General features: G+C 39.6%; 1 protein-coding gene across 13 annotated transcripts in view; it reads right to left on the bottom strand.

Moving 5' to 3' along the window:
* The window catches only part of SUSD1 (sushi domain containing 1), a 142,397-nt gene extending 126,169 nt beyond the window's left edge, over positions 1-16,228 (bottom strand). For all 13 annotated transcript variants that reach the window (XR_007772992.1, XR_007772988.1, XR_007772987.1 and 10 more), the window contains exons 1-5: positions 16,090-16,228; positions 7,583-7,714; positions 5,772-5,927; positions 4,858-5,010; positions 2,372-2,545 (exon numbers count right to left, since the gene is read on the bottom strand). Coding sequence is in view for 5 of the 13 variants with exons in the window: in XM_050943052.1 (XP_050799009.1) it covers positions 2,372-2,545; positions 4,858-5,010; positions 5,772-5,927; positions 7,583-7,714; positions 16,090-16,192 (718 nt within the window). In the remaining 8 variants the exon portion in view is untranslated. The remainder of the gene's footprint in view (positions 1-2,371; positions 2,546-4,857; positions 5,011-5,771; positions 5,928-7,582; positions 7,715-16,089) is intronic.
* Between the last annotated feature and the right edge of the window lie 205 nt (positions 16,229-16,433).

Below are 16,433 nucleotides of genomic sequence, written 5' to 3' on the forward strand. Positions count from 1 at the left end.
GCACAATGGAGTACCGATCCATTACTAGGGCTCCCAGACATTACAGTAATACAAATAATTAATAATAAAATAATAGCAGCAGCAGCAGCATGAGATCATGGCCTGGTGTGAGATCTGGCAACGTTGAACCTACACTCACTGTGAAGTCATCATATGAAAATACTTTGAAATCTAATTTTGGAATAAAATGTGTGTATTGTTGGTATTCCGGAGCAGGAACAGATTGCAAACAGTTGAGGAAACATTTTACACTTGATATGGTAAAAGAGTCACCAGTGGAATTTTAAAGGCCTAAAAAACGTTTTAAATGGCTCCATTGCTAATACGGAAGAAGCCAGGGCTGCTATTCACAGACTTGCTGAATTATCTAAGAAAAAAATTCTTACTGGCAGTTCAGGAAGGGACAATTGCAATAAAAAGGGGAAATAGTTCATCTTTTCAGATTGTGAACAGTTATGTCAGGAGAAGGCAGCTCTTGCTAGTGAAACTAGCTTTTATCAAAAAATGAACACCACATGTTTGTATTCCATGGCTAGACGAAATGGAAAACAATTTATTTTGGGGAGGGCAGGAGACATGTCAGAAATGTACTGGATAAAACCATATTCTGAGGAAGCGGGAAGGAGCTCAGCTGGGATATGTTAATCGGAGTAATAAGTACATTTTGCAAAGAGTTACATGTTATTTATTGCTTTAGGCTCCAACCCGGCAATGAGCACTTTGTGGGTGGCAGGAGAGCACCAGCGCAGAGCTTCATTGCAGGATCGGGGCCTTAAAATATATCCTGAAGATATTCACCTTTATCTCTTACTCAGGTTCTCAGAGGTTAGCTCTCAGTTGTTGTAGCGCTAATCTTATTTCAATTGATTATTAGGTGTTAACCCCAACCCTGAGCTGGACTTCTGTTAGACTCAAGCAAATGGAAAAAAAAAAAAAAAAAAAAAAAAAGACTTGAGACTGAAAGCAAGATACCAAATGGGTCCAAAACACAGTTCAACTGTGTTAAAAATGCCAAATGCACTGGCTTTTCACTAGAGTTGCCTCCCACAAATGGGGATTTCTTTGAGTAGATCGTAATACAGGACCAGTGTATGCCATGCTCTTCTTTTCTTTGAAAAAAAACTCTGACCGTGATTACAGATTTCCCATGTGATACCATTGCCTCACATTTTGTTACTTGTAACAATTAAGAACAAGTTTATCTTCAGTTTCCTGGAGCTCTTTTTCTGTCCCTTAAATTACCTTCAGTGTTTATACCTAACCTTTTCCAGCTTCATTACTGTTAGCATCTTTATTCATAAGACACCAACAAGTTGTCCCAGAAAACAAAACACAGATCAGAAATTGAAATCTGCTGTTTTGAGGTAAAAATCTCACCTACATTAACTGACTTTTTAGTAACTGAGCTTTCTGCTTCCTCCTACCTGCTGCCAATGAGCACTTCAAGTTTCACATACCCAATGAAAGGATGCCCAAGTTATCCCAGGAAATACAGAATTCTGCATTAGTAAGTAATGATGTTTTAGTGTGAAATCTGATGGAGCTGGTTATTCTGTCACCAATGCCAAATGGAAAGGTTAGTGAGCTACATGAGATGTCATTTGTTAACAGGATCTGATGACAGCCTAGTCTCAACAAAAATCTTTTGTAGGAGGTTGCTCAGAGCCTTTTTCCGTTCTGGAGACGGTGGAGCTATAGCGGGAGATCACAGATGGCCTGACACTCTATTAACAGCTCCAGGGATGCTTAGAAGAAGCCGTCACATAACTTAATGGGAAACCATTGATTTTTCTTACGCCAATGACACCTTCTCAACTGATGTTCTTGTCTTTGGAAAAGACTATTTGTGACGCATGTATGCAAAATGCCACCGAAATCTTGAATACTTTCTGAGCTATAGACCACAGAAGCACAGTGCTCAATGTGTTAAAATGTGAATGCAGGGCCAGCTTCATTGCTCAAAATCACTGTACATTAACAGCCGTGATGGCCCTTTTATTTCCATAACTGCAGTTAAATAAACATGCCCCTGATACAGACCCACAAATGTGAGCCACAAGAGTACGCTAGCATGAGCTGCTCCTCAAACATTGAGACAATAATTCACAGCTGCATTGCATATTACATGTTACAGGTGGGAGCTAACTTCATAACTTCTTAGGCTAGCCTTGTCAACAGTTTCAAATTCAGAAATAGCCACATTCAGATCAGGAATAACTGATCATGCTTTTTCAAGATCAGCCAACTCTTGTGGCGGAAAACATTTTGTCATTCTAGGTGGCATATTGCTCTGTTGTCATTCACATACAGTATTTTTTTTTTCTTGTTCTTTAGTCAAGGAAGGATTGCAAACCTGTGGAGTCCATCTCACCTTTACAGCTTATGACAGAGGGTTCCCAGATTTCATCTTTGGTGCAAATAGATACGTTTCCCCCTTCGCTGTAAAACCCTTCTTCACACTCATAATGAACTTCACTCCCCAGCACAGAGGTGTAGTTCCCTAGGATGTGTCCATGCGTGATCTCTAGAGGGCCACAGCTAATTTCTGCAGGCAAACAAAAGAGAATACAATTGCTGCAAAAGCACAGATTTAAAACATAATCTGCCTGGGGCCATGTATTGTAATTTAAAGCTGGTTTCACTCTATTCTCCAAGTTATTCCACGTATGAAGCCGGAAATCTTTAGTCTCTTACTATTTTGTTAGATCAGAATGTGGTATCTGAATACTAAGGAATGCATGTTATATTACACAATTACAACTACCACAGTAACTAAACAGAGAGGGTCAATGAATCTTGAATTTCCTCTGATGGTCATGCTTCCGTTTCCTGAAATGAGCCCTAGTTAGTTATCACTTTTCAGGGGAGAAGTTGGTGGAAGGAATCTGATGCGCAAAGTCTCAAGAGGAAATCAAGACCCTCTTGGGCACCTGGAGTGAGGAGAGCATTCAGAATGATATAAATTTGGCCAGAGGTAATCAGGTTTACCAGTAGGCCCCTTCATTGCCTTGCAAACTTCAGAATCAAGGTACAAATTAATGGGTGCCGTACAAGAAGTGAAGAACTCAATCAACATCTCTGTCCCTTTTCTGAGGAGCTGAACCGGATACTACCAACACAGAATCAGTGAATCTTGAGGATAGTGTGGAACCTGAGGTATCAGTAGAGGAGGAAAAGGAAGCTGGGGCTAACAGGATGGCTGGGCCACAGAATGGGAAAGCTCTGATTCAGTTATCGAGATGTGTCTTTATGAATGCAGGTTTTGGGCCATCAACAATACCACGGGTGAGGTACTGGAGGTACTCAGTGGTACACAGACTCTAAGGTCAGATGGGACCACAGCGATCATAAAGTCTGACCTCCCGTATAACGGTGGCCATAGACCTTGCCTGAAATAATTCCTGTTTGAGCTACAGCATAGCTTTTAGATAAAACATCCAACCCCAATGTATAAGTTTACAGCAACGGAGAATCCACCACAACCCTTGGTAAATTGTTTCAATAGTTAGCTACCCTCACTGTTAAAAACTGCACCTTGTTTCTAGTCTCAATTTGCCCAGCTTCAACTTTCAATCATTGGATCTTGTCTGGAGGTTGGTTTTATTGTATAGATAACAGAACTATCCTTGCGTGGCGGGTGTAGAAATTTCAGGTCCACAATATACCTGGCTGGATCATGTTTTTAATTTTGCCACAGCAAGTATTAAATCTCCACCAAGGAATAATCAACCACAAAAATAGAAGAACTGAGCGGCTGCGGTTTCCCAGGGATGTGACAGAGGAAGCAGCATTTGCTAAGGGTGGAAGCTTTATTGTACAATGGCTGTAGTTAAATGACATGCCCTTCAATGAAAGCTCATTGCCTGTAGTGGCTATATTTCTTTGTTACAGTCTTCTGAGTGACCCTGCTTTCCTGTGAGACAGTCTACTATTAGAATATGAGGAATATATGTACTGCTTTAAAAAAAAACAAATAAATTAATTGACTATATAAAAGTTATTCAGACAGGGTGCCAGTGAAGTCAATGAGATATGCAGGTGATCAGCACTTCTGAAAATTAGACGACTTATTGAGGTGCCTACCTTGAAACACTCAAGTAGGAAATTTCAGCCTAACTCAATATACTAAAGCGTACCCTTGTGTACAACTGCCAAATTTTTGCAATACTATGTAAACGAGAGAACTAGATAGTGGCAAGTTAGTTCCATAATCACTAACTGTTCACTTCACTTGGAAACGTGAGTGCATGACAGCTATACTGACGATTGCTAGTGTTGTGCGTCTCTCAGCTATGGAGCTGCAATTTTAATTGATACTGGAGAAAAGAAGAAGAGGGAAGACAAAGAAGCATTTATTTTAAGTTCAGATTAATTTCTTTTTATGGCGAAAAAAACCCAAATAAACCCAGAGTAGTTTATCCTTGCATACAGCACAATATGTTATCAAATGGCTAATTTATTATTTTATTCCTCTTTCCTAGGCTTATTTTATTCACTTGATCTTATTCACCAGCTATTTATCCCACTCTCCCTTTCCCCTTGAGGCAATCTGATTATGCAAATAGGACGGGGCAGATTTCTTCTTTACTCAGAAACTAATTATATCACCTTCCTGGCATATTTCATTTCACCACCTTGCACATTCAAACCACTGCTGAGAGCCTATTGCGATCTATAGCCATCGTCAACCTTATCATTCAAGCATCAATGAGACACGCTAAATTTGCAAAAACAAAAAGGTAACACATAGAGGACTACAACCCAGGAAATTCAGAACGGTAGGTTAGTGCAGGAACTGTAATATTGTGATGGATCTGATTGTATCTGTTAGCATGAATAACATCCATAGGCTCTCACCTTTGCATGAAACAATGTTCCCAGCTGGATGAAAAAATTCTGTTCCATTTTCTGGTCTATATCCTTCCATACAGTAGCAGTTGTAGCTTCCAACAGTGTTCACACATCGTCCCCCGACACCACACAGACCTGAGAGCTGGCACTCATCTATATCTAGAAACCCAGATCAAATGTTACAATCTTTAAGTGGTTTGATTTTTAGGGCCCAGTCTTGCAATGTACCAGGCATATCCTAGAAGGTGTAACGCGCCCAGAACTCCCGCTAGCATCACGGGAAGATGCAGGGGCTTATTAACTTCCAGGAGGTGCTCAGCACCATAGAAGATTGGGTCCTTACACACAAAAATCTATAACTTTACTATCAGTTTTTAGTTACTAAATGGCAAACAGACATTATCATCTCCAGTCTACTTCATGCTATTGACCAGGAAATACCCAGTAGTATCCGTATTTTTGATCAATTAAACCTGAACAGTCATTGTGCCATGGAAGTCCACCCTTCAGCTGAAGGAGAATATTCCACAGTAAACAAAATATAATAAACTGACATGCAAGTTAAAATAGGGAAGTGGAAAGAAGGAATATCATCCTCTTATCTTAATTTCTGGTGTCATTTTGCTAGCACAGCTGTTGTACAAACTGAGCTTTATATCAATAATTCACATTAACAGAACAAGAATGAGTGGAAGACAGCAGAAAACATAATAGGACTAACTTGCAGTAATGAGGGCTAGATATGGTTGCAAGTTTTTGCAAGTTTGGGAAGTACATTAGGTGCAGGTGTCCAATAATTGTTTTTTGTACTTTCAAAAATAAAATCTTAATGTGATTGCAAAGAAACAGCCATGTTTGTGACAGAAAATAGATTATAAAGTCCCAGATCCCTAGCATGTGATCCTACTTGTTGTATGTACCTGTACAATACGTGCCATCATTGGGAATAAATGTCTTGTTGTTGTTAGAGGGATGGTATCCTTCAAGACAAATGCAGTAAAAACTTCCATGCGTATTGTGACATGATGTATGCTCGCCACAGATCTTGCTCGCTCCAATCTGGCATTCATCTTTATCTGTTGATATATTCAAAACATGTCAGGGATTAAAAATCAGATTAAATCTGTCACTGTCAACCAGTCAGACTTCTCCTTACCATGTTTTTTTTCTAATTTGTTAACTCTGTAAATAATCACCCATCAGCTACAGTACTTCACATCTGTCGTTCTAATATTGGCTATCGTCATTGTCACTGGACGTGACCGGTTCACTTACTGCTCCATCCGTGTGTGATACACAATATGAAAGGGGAGCCAAGGTGGGCAAGGTAATATCTTTTTTTGGCCCAACTTCTGTTGTGAAGAAAGACAAGCTTTCAAGTTGCACAGAGCTCTTCTTCAGGTCTGTACAAATCAAAAGCTTGTCTCCTTCACCAACAGAAGTTGATCCAATAAAATATATTATCCTACCAACCTTGTCTCTCTAACATTCTGGGACCAACACAGCTACAACACTGCAAATATTAAAGAGACAGTGCCAACTTAATAATTATATATTGGAAACAAATAAAAAAATTTATTAACACTACCTATGAATATTAGAACTGGAAGAATTTTAAAAATTATCATCCAAGATGAGAGAACTGGAAAATCAGTAAACTCCATCTCAATTTTGTTTATAGTCAGTTTCATTTTCTGGTTCTCAGTGAAGTAATGATTGGGATGCTAATGATGAATGGGAGTATTTGTTTTTAAATTTCCACTGAAATTATATTTTTTAAAAACAATCATGTAAACATTTATAATGTCATTAGATTTTGTGATTTTTTTCCCTCCCAAAACAGATTTTGGATCAAGTTTAAGTTGACAGTCTCCAAGTCAAACGTCTTAGAATTTAAAAAACAAGGTAAACGCACTATCACCAGTATTTGTTTTGATAGTTTACTGGCTACAAATCATCACTTCTTTTAAATGCATTTGATGAAATCCAACTCAACATTCCCTACCCCTGCCATTGTTAACAGATTTGAAAAAAGAATCTGTCGGCATTCTTGGTTTTGGAGAGACTGTTTGGTATGAACATAAGTCTTATTCTAAGAACTTGGTGTCATCATCCAGGACCAAATATTTCGGTAAGGACTTGTCTACACTGTCTGTTCATGTCTGGCAATCCAGAGTTTAAACCTATAGCACTTTAGCCTGCTGCACATTAACTGGCCTTGTAGACCATGCTGCCACACACAGAAAGTTCCCCAGTGCACTCTGACTGCACAGCAGTATGCCAAAGTACACTGCAGAACATTAGTGCCTTGTAGCAGAGTCCACTCGGCCACTTAGGGCATATCTACATTACCCATTGGATCAATGAGCAGTGATCGATCCAGCAGGGGTTGATTTATTGCGTCTAGTCTAGACACAATAAATAACTGTTGAGTGCTCTCCTGTCGACTCCGTACGCCACCGGAGCGAGAGGTGCAGGCGGAGTCGACGGGAGAGCATCAGCCATCAACTTACCACATTGAAGACACTGCGGTAAGTAGATCTAAGTATGTCGACTTCAGCTACATTATTCATATAGCAGAAGTTGTGTAACTTAGATCGATCCCCCCCACCACAGTGTAGACCAGGCCTTAGTGTGGGGCAAGCTAGAGCATTGCAGATTTACACCCTTGCTGCGCAGTAACAGATCGTAGATTGTTAGCAACTGCACACATTCATAAATCATAGCCTACCTTGACAATGAGTCCTCCCATTACCCACAAATCCATAGTTACAGATGCAGACATTTTTGCCTTCTTTTTGCTGACACGTGGCGTTAGCATGGCAAGTGGCACAGACATCTGGGACTGAACTATTTGTTGCAGCTTAAAGAAAATAAATACGAAAAAATGCCAAAAATTTAGTTTGTGGATCATCTCAGTGCACGGGGAAGGCAGCATTTAGAGTTCAATAAATAGATGAAACTTTAAATTGATTCCTTTGAATTGAAATCAAGTCCCATATCATACCCTGGTTTGAAGCAAAACTTCGGCCAATTATAAACAGCCCAGCCTAAGAAAACTGGGAGAAATGGGAATGAACTGAACATCACAGCACAAGGAACGTGGCATTATGTAGACATTGCTAAATGAGAGTAGTTGGCACAAATCCAGTTAATAATGTTTATGAGTTTCACATTTAAATCAAATTGTGCAAACCAGTCATGTTACACAATTAATCCACAGAGTTGTATTACTTTTTGTTTCAGAAGGTGGAGGAGGTAACCAGGGGCACAGACATTTTAGACTTAATTCTGACTAACAAGGAAGGATTGGTTACCAATCTGAAGATTGACGGCAATCTGGGTGAAAGAGGCCATAAAACAATAGATTTCATGAATTAAGGAAAGAAAGGAGTGAGAGCAGCAGAATAAGAACAAGGACTTCAAAAAAACTTCAACAAACTTAGAGAACTGATAGGTAAGGTAGATGTTCAAGAGAGCTGTCAGAATGGACAGTGTCACCAGAGACTGTGGGGAAAGGAGCCTCTTTCTCTCCGAAGCAGGGTGAATAAAAATCAATGATTTAAAAAAAAATATCAAAATCTGATTTTTTTATTTAAATCAGTTTTTTTGATAAAATTCTTTTTGAGGAAAAAATCCTATCTAAAGATAGTTTTAATTAAGACATATTATAACTCAAAGATATCTCATCATGGAATAGGGATTATAAATTCTAATTCTATCACGAGACAATATAGTCATATAATGTTTAAGAAAAGTTTTGTAAATGAGTTCCAATAGCTCATGGATTAGGGACCCAATCCTTTGGGGCTCCAAGGGCTTCTGTATAGATTATTTAGGTTAATCTTTCTATCTACCCAATGGGACTCAGAGCTCAGTCTAGAAGATACCATCAGAGATGCTTAGTTCTGCAGTTTTCAAACTGTGGATTTGTGTCTCCAGAGATGCTTGTTAACAGCAAAAATGTTTTTAAATAAATAAATAAATAAATAGAGGTGAGAAATAACAGACCTCAACCCTATTGTCCCTCTGCAAATTTGTGTACACGGAGTCAATCCCTTAATTCTCTCTAAAAGTGCAAAGTTTCAAAAAGTTCAGTGAATAGAAGATTGTTGGTGGCAGAATAGATCTGGACAAGGAGAAGAAGTCTGGAGATAAATGTAATGTTTAAGAAAAGTTTTGTAAATGTCTGCCACTGGATGTTCACTAAACCTGTAGTGCCACTAAAGCAAGCTTCTCATGTCCACTACCTCCTAGCTAGCTGAGTTCATTTGCCCGAACACAAAGACACTTCTTTGACCATAAATAGAGAGAAAATATGAACTCAGGAAAATATTCCAAATAGTCTCTCTTAGACCCCTCTAGCTGCACGGTGGCTTAAGCTTCTTCTGAAGATCCAGAGTGTTTTATTAATCTATTATGTATTGTGTGTATTACAGAAGCACCTCATAATATTACTGTTTATACTATCTGGTATAAGTGGCTAGTATTCGAAAATTCTACTAGGCTACTTGCCCAGGACAAGTAATTTTCTTTTAACTATTTTTTTCCTCACTAACATCATGGTACAGAATAGAGGAGTAATTTTTTCCAGGGTTAGTAAATTTCTATTTCAGTTTTGCAAGGGTAAGCTAAATCATGGCATTTTATTCTGCGTGATGTTCTGAACAATACCATAACAAAGACTTTTATACAGCTTCAGCATGAGTTTGACTTGCCTGAACATCAGACTGACATAAGCTTCTTTACTACAGTAAAGCAAAAATGTAAAACAGCTCCCGAAAACCATCCAGTCTGTTCTATACTATACTAAATCAATTAGGCAAACCTCTAGGGCATCACACAACTCCCTAGAACCCAACACAAGTCTGAAGGGTCTTTCTGACAATGATTCAGTATGACTATATCATATGCAGATAGGTAATTTTAAAAATACATTTTCTATGATAACTTGATGAACCATCATACCAGGGCACTTCAGTTTAATATTATCCACCATATACACTGGGATCTGACTGAGTCTCTTGTACATGCTGTCATGAAAACCTACTCCCCAGGATTAGCTGGGGAACTCAAAAGAATTATCTTTGCTCACAACTGTGACAAACCCCTTTGAATTCTATTTGTGTTCTAATCTAGGCAATACCTCCCAACTTTCTGTGCTTTCCATTACTGCGTTTCAATGGTCACTTAGTGCCATTTTGACAGGCAACAGATTATACGGACTACATGAAAGGCCCAGATCATAGCAAGTACTGATTCCCTTACAGCAGAGGTTCTCAAACTGGGGGTCGGGACCCCTCAGGGGGTCGCAAGGTTATTACATGGGGTTGCAAGCTGTCAGCCTCCAACCTAAACCTCGCTTTGCCTTCAGCATTTATAATGGTGTTAAATATAAATTAAAAACACTTTTTTATATAAGGGGGGTTGCACACAGAGGCTTGCTATGTGAAAGGGGTCACCAGTACAAAAGTTTGAGAATGACTGCCTTACAGAGTTAACAACAATTGCAAAATATACCTGTGATGGGTTTGGTCACAGAGACCCCCTCGGGACTGTCACCTGATGTACTGAAATTACCTCTGAGCCCATTTTCCCTGCCAGCCTGGGAATCCAGAACCCAGCCTTATTGAGCCAGACATGCTAGCCTGCTGCAACACAGACTCAGGTTCTGCGCCATGCCCCCAAAGCAACAGACTTTAACCAAAAAGTAGCTTAGCAGGTTACCTCTCCAGCACCCAGATACCTGGTTCCCAATGGGATCCAAACCCCAAATAAAACTGTTTTACTCTGTATAAAGCTTATACAGGGTAAACCCATAAATTGTCCATCCTCTGTAATACTGATAGAGACACATGCTGTTTGCTCCCACAGGTATAAATCACTTACTCTGGGTTTATTAATAAAGAGAAGTGATTTTATTAAGTATAAAAAGTAGGATTTAAGTGGTTTCAAGTAATAACAGACAGAATAAAGTATGTCACAAAGCAAAATAAAACAAAACATGCAAGTCTAAGCTGAACCATTAAGAAGCTGATTACAGGTAACATATCATCCTCAGAGATGTTCCAATAAGCTTCTTTCACAGACTAGACTCCTTCCTAATCTGGGCCAAATCCTTTCCCCTGGTACAGCCCTTGTCAGTTCCAGGCGACATATCAGGTGGTAAGCAGGGGCTCTCTCATGACTGGCAGCCCCTTTGTCCTGCTCCACCCCCTTTTATAGCTTTGGCATAAGGTGGGAATCTTTTGTCTCTCTAGGTTTCCATCCCTCCTTCTAAATGGAAAAGTACCAGATTTAAAATGGATTCCAGCATCATGTGACTTAGTCACATGTCCTTTGAGACCACAGCCTTCTTTCTTCCTGGGCTGGCCCACATGTACCCAGGAAGGTTTGCAAGTAAACAGAGCCATTTACAGCTCACTGATTCTGAAGCACCCTTAATGGCTTCCACTTAGTATGTTAACATCAGCAATACAAGTTTATATCTTATTCTCCTGACTCCAGATATAGAAACAATACATGCAAAGAAACATGATGAACACACTCAGCAGATTGTAAGTTTTGTAATGACACAAGAGACCTTTTGCATAAAGCATACTCCAGTTACATCATATTCACATTTATAAGCATATGGAGTGCAACGTCACAATACCTTTTTGAGAGCCAGTAAACTGCACAACTACGAGTAGATCTAATAGCTCATATACGCGGATCAACAGCAGAAAACCTTCCATAGGGCTAACCATCACCAGCCATTAGTACTTCACCAGCTCGCATATAAACCTGCAGTACTTTGTGGTGCTGATCAACTCTGAATGGACTAGTACATTAGCTCTATCTAATAGTATTTCCTTCTTGTGATTATTTTCTTATCTTCTTTTCTACATTCTGCCTATTTATTTTTTATTTCTCAGGCATGCCCATACATACGTTCAAAAGGGTGTTCTAACAACATAACATATACATTCTGATATTCTTACATTTTCATTTGAATGTGATTGGCTGGAATGTTTGTTAAACTACATATTTCTGTAAACTGACTATGTAAATATTTATTATAAATGTTGTTCATAAAAATAACTAAGAATACTGCCCTTAGGGAAACGGCTTGTAATAAAACCATTTAAAAATGTGGTCATAACTTCTGAATCATCTAGACGGCTCAGAGGAACAGGACATTTATCATAATTCAGTATGAACTTTATATATGTTAGAATCTAGAATTGTGTAATTCGTTCCCGTACCTTTTCTTTTATTCATAACAATTTTGCTTTATGTGTTTCTCTTTTTTGCATGACTTTTTATATATTTTATATATATATATATATATATATATATATATATATATATAAATTGGTTTTCTAGTCGATTAAAATCATAACAAACAGGTTGCACTTATATAGTTCATGTACACAAACATGTTTAACATTTTAAAAACAACGCCTGAGGAGTGCAGAGTTGACATTTTCTCAAGATACTGTTAATAAACTGAAAGCTTAATTGCATTTGCTTATTAAGATAAATGAGATTAACTTTGCTGTTAGGGGTGGTATAGTTCTTATGAAAGGATGAACTGAATGTGTAGTTAAGTAATTTTCAAACATCTCTTATTAAGTTTTCTGTGTATTTCCGAGTATAGTTTCTAAACATATAAAGATAGCCTCAAGAGGAAGGAGAATGAAAAATGTAACCAGTTTTTCACCTGCTTTCTACACTGCCATATCATGCTATACAAAAAGCACCTGTTCAGCAGTAGTGTTTTATTCTTTACTCAGTGCATTTCAAACACATTTAAAATTCTTTTGAAATACCACAAAATTCCTACTTCTAAGATGCTGCCTTTATAAAATATTTAGTTTTTGTTTAAACCAAATAAGCATGGGAGGCAAAAACATATCAATGTGCATTTGCAACCAATGTGCATTAGAAAACTAAATTAAGTTAGAAACAGTGATAGCAAAAACTAACCACAATATCTCAATCTGCTGATAAGAAACAGGGAGTTTTTTCATCAGTTTTCTGTCATATTAGATAAAACTGCTTATTTTCTCATTCTCTGTATCAGACGATAAAGTTTTATCACTTGCTCACCTCTTACAATGTCCATATACACACACACAAAAAAACCCACACCTTTCCACTTCAATCTAGTCAATGACCTCCACTGAAAGCAGCTAGATACAGAACTTAATCCAGTCCCTAGTGAAGTCAATAAAAAGATTCCCATTGGCTTAAGCAGGAGCTAGATCAGGACCATAAAGATCTGGAACATAATGAGATCAATAAAATACATTTGAACATCATTAGGAGACCACCTCCCATGAACGTATATAATTAGCTGTCCCTTAGGTGAAACATATACAGTTCACTATATATATTTAAAAAAAATATATATCAAGGCAGTACTGCTCTGAAACAAACACATATCTACTGATGTTCATTTACTGCTCACCTCTGAAAAGAGGCATACTTCACTATATGACATGAAGAACCTCACAAGGACTGGGAAGATGGTTTAAAAGTAATGGAAATCAGTAACACAGCTCTCTTCACACTTTAAAAACCACCGAGGCTTTTCAACAGTCTGTACTGAAACCCCAGAATTCAGTCTGTTCAAAAGTCATAGATCAGGCAAACTGAAAACCTGGAACAGCCACTACACTCTGAAAAATGTAAAAATGGGCCAAGTATAGACAGATGAAAGGACATACTCTTGATAGAATCAGGAATATTCACACCAGGTCTGATTTTGGTCCTATACTGTAATACATGATTACACATAGCAGATGGCCAATATGTAGATTTTCATTGTCTTGAAATAAATCCTTTACTTTATTGTCAATGTCACAACTCCTCCAATTTAAATATCTCTAGGTTAATTTAACTAAGACCATTTTCTTCTGGAAGGGGAAATCTGGCCTCCCCACTGTACATTTCTCAACTGTATCATGTGAACTGTGTAGCACAGGTTTTTTTTGTTTTATCCTCGGTAGAACCATCATTCCATTAAAAACTTGGTATTAGTATTACAGTCAATGCTGAGAAATTGCTCATACAAATAACATAACATTTTTGTTTAGAAATCCTAGTAACCTCAGCTGTCCTTCATGCAGGAGTAAGTTCCAAAAGGAACAAATGGAAAAAAATCAATACAGAAAAACGTTAGCACACAGCTATTATTTTTCTTATAAAACAAAGAAAAAGACAATGGAATCAAAATTATGTAGTGGCGGCATAATCAATTCAAAATTATAAACATCAAATCAGAAAGTAACCTACATGCTTTCACAGCTGACAGTTAAAGTCCTATAAAGGAGCCAACAGAAAGAAAATTACTTGGAAACAAACAGTGAAGGAGAAAAATTTCCCTAAATAAATATCTGTAGCTTTGTTTTAAAAAACAACATCCTTTTACTTGTAGGGAAACCACCTGAAAACTGTTGCATGCAGCTTTTTGTGGAAGAGGGGAAATAATATTAATAGGTAGTGCCATACTAAATCAAAGCAGTGGTCCATCTCATCTAGCATCCGGTCTCCAGCAGTGCCAAGTACCAGATGATTCAAAAAAAGATGTAAGAAACCCCGAAGTGAAAAATTATAGAATTATTTTGGGCAGGGGGAGGGGGAGTTAGGGGAGGAATTTCTTCCTAACTTCCTTGGCTAGAAGCTGTCTTAGGCCATGAAGCATGAAGGTTTATATCCCTGCCAAACTTTGGGGGTTATTTATTTTGACAACCCTATGTAATATATAGGCAGAGGTTCTCATAATCCATATAAATATACAGTCTTTTAAAAATATTGCTAAACTATTTCAGAAGACTCCTTCATCCCACTCCCTCTCCCCAAAAAAATAATTAAATGAGAATTATGTTTTTTTAAAAATAAGTAACTGAAATGAAGTTTTGCCTGACACTGCAAAAATATTTTGGTACAAAAACAGAATTACTCTTATCCTGATTATGACTGTTGTTTATTACTGAAGTGCATTAAGATCTATGGTTGAAGACAACAGCTGAGTATTATTATTACTACAATACCACCAGCCTGTATCTTCACCAGCTTGGAGGGGGTTCTATTATCAGACCTCATCCTCTCCACCACTTAAATTCTCACAGATAACCACAGCAAGTTGAACAAGCAATGTGCACATTAGAAATGCTCTGGGGGCAGAGGAGTAATTATAGTTAAGAGTTGTGATCAAAAGTTTGGAAGTAGTTTCATTTCTTATGACCACAACTTGGTGTAAAGGAGGCACTACCAGAAATGAATGCCTGACAAATACGGGAGGAAGAGTCTCTTCTATACTTTGCCAACATTTGTATAAGTTATCATGACCATATACAGTATTATGCAAATTAAACCAAGTCATGCAGTGTATATACAAGTGTACAGTTGTTTGGTTTACGAGGAGCATGAAGAACAACCATCTATGTGGAGCATATATATTTGGAGCATGTATACAACCACCTATGCAGTGTGTCAGGAGGTTGGTGGGGGAGAGGGACGGGGACACACATGACTGAATAGAGGTGTGTATGAGGTTGTATATCAAGGGAGGTGGTGTATCAGGGTTGAGTTTCTATAGGGTTGAGTAGGCGCTATGTATAGGGTGTGAGGAAGGATTTTTAGGAAGGGAAAGTATCTATGGTTGAGTAGGAGGTATATATAAGAGGGGCTGGAAGAGTATGTATTTTGAGGGAAGAATCTATAGGGTACATCTGAAGGGGTAGGAATGTTCAGGAGACCCCAGAGGGGATGAGTATAGGAGAAGTGGGTGTGTACAGAGGATCCTGAAAGGGTAGGTATAAGAGAAGTGGGTGTGCATTGGAGAGTTCAGAGGGGGTGTGTTTAGAGGAGCCAAGAGGACATGGGTATAAGGAGGTGTAGGTGTGCAAAAGGGGTAGGCACAAGACAATGGGTGTGCATAGCGGAGCCCAGAGGCAGTGGGTGTGTGTAGGGGAGCCCCATAGGGCGTAGGTACCGGGAAGCCCATAGGGATGGGTACAAGAGAGTGGGTGCGCACAGGGGACCCCATAGGGAGTTGGCACAGAGGAGCCCATGGGGGTAGGCACAAAGCAGTGGGTGTGCATAGGGGAGCCCCACAGGGGGCAGATACCGGGGAGCCCACAGGGGATGGGTACAAGACAGTGGCGGTGCACATGGGAGCCCACAGGGGGTGGTACAAGACAAGGGGGTGCGCAGGGGAGCCTGGAGCCCCCTCCCCGCCCCACTTACCCCGCTGTCCCTGCGCAGGGCGGACGGCCTGGAGCAAGAGCAGCAGGAGCAGCCGCCGGGCTGCGAGGCTGCCGCCGCCCGCTGCGGTGCCCGGCGGGCTCATGTCCCTCCCGGCCGCTCCCCGCGTGCCCCACGGGGCGGCGGGAATTCTGCTGCGCCCGGCCCCGCTCTCCCGGGCGGCGGCCACGCCGGCCCATATAAGGCGACCCCGCCCGGGGCCCGCCCACCCCGCGCCACCCCCACAGCGTCTGTGCCTGACCCCCAGCTCTCATATCGCTTCCCCCCGCCGCCCAGGGCTGCTCCAGCTCAGCCCTGACCTCTGCACCGCCAGGGCTGCTGTGCCG

This window comes from Gopherus flavomarginatus, chromosome 3 (genome assembly GCF_025201925.1).
Source record: "Gopherus flavomarginatus isolate rGopFla2 chromosome 3, rGopFla2.mat.asm, whole genome shotgun sequence".
NCBI lineage: Eukaryota > Metazoa > Chordata > Testudines > Testudinidae > Gopherus > Gopherus flavomarginatus.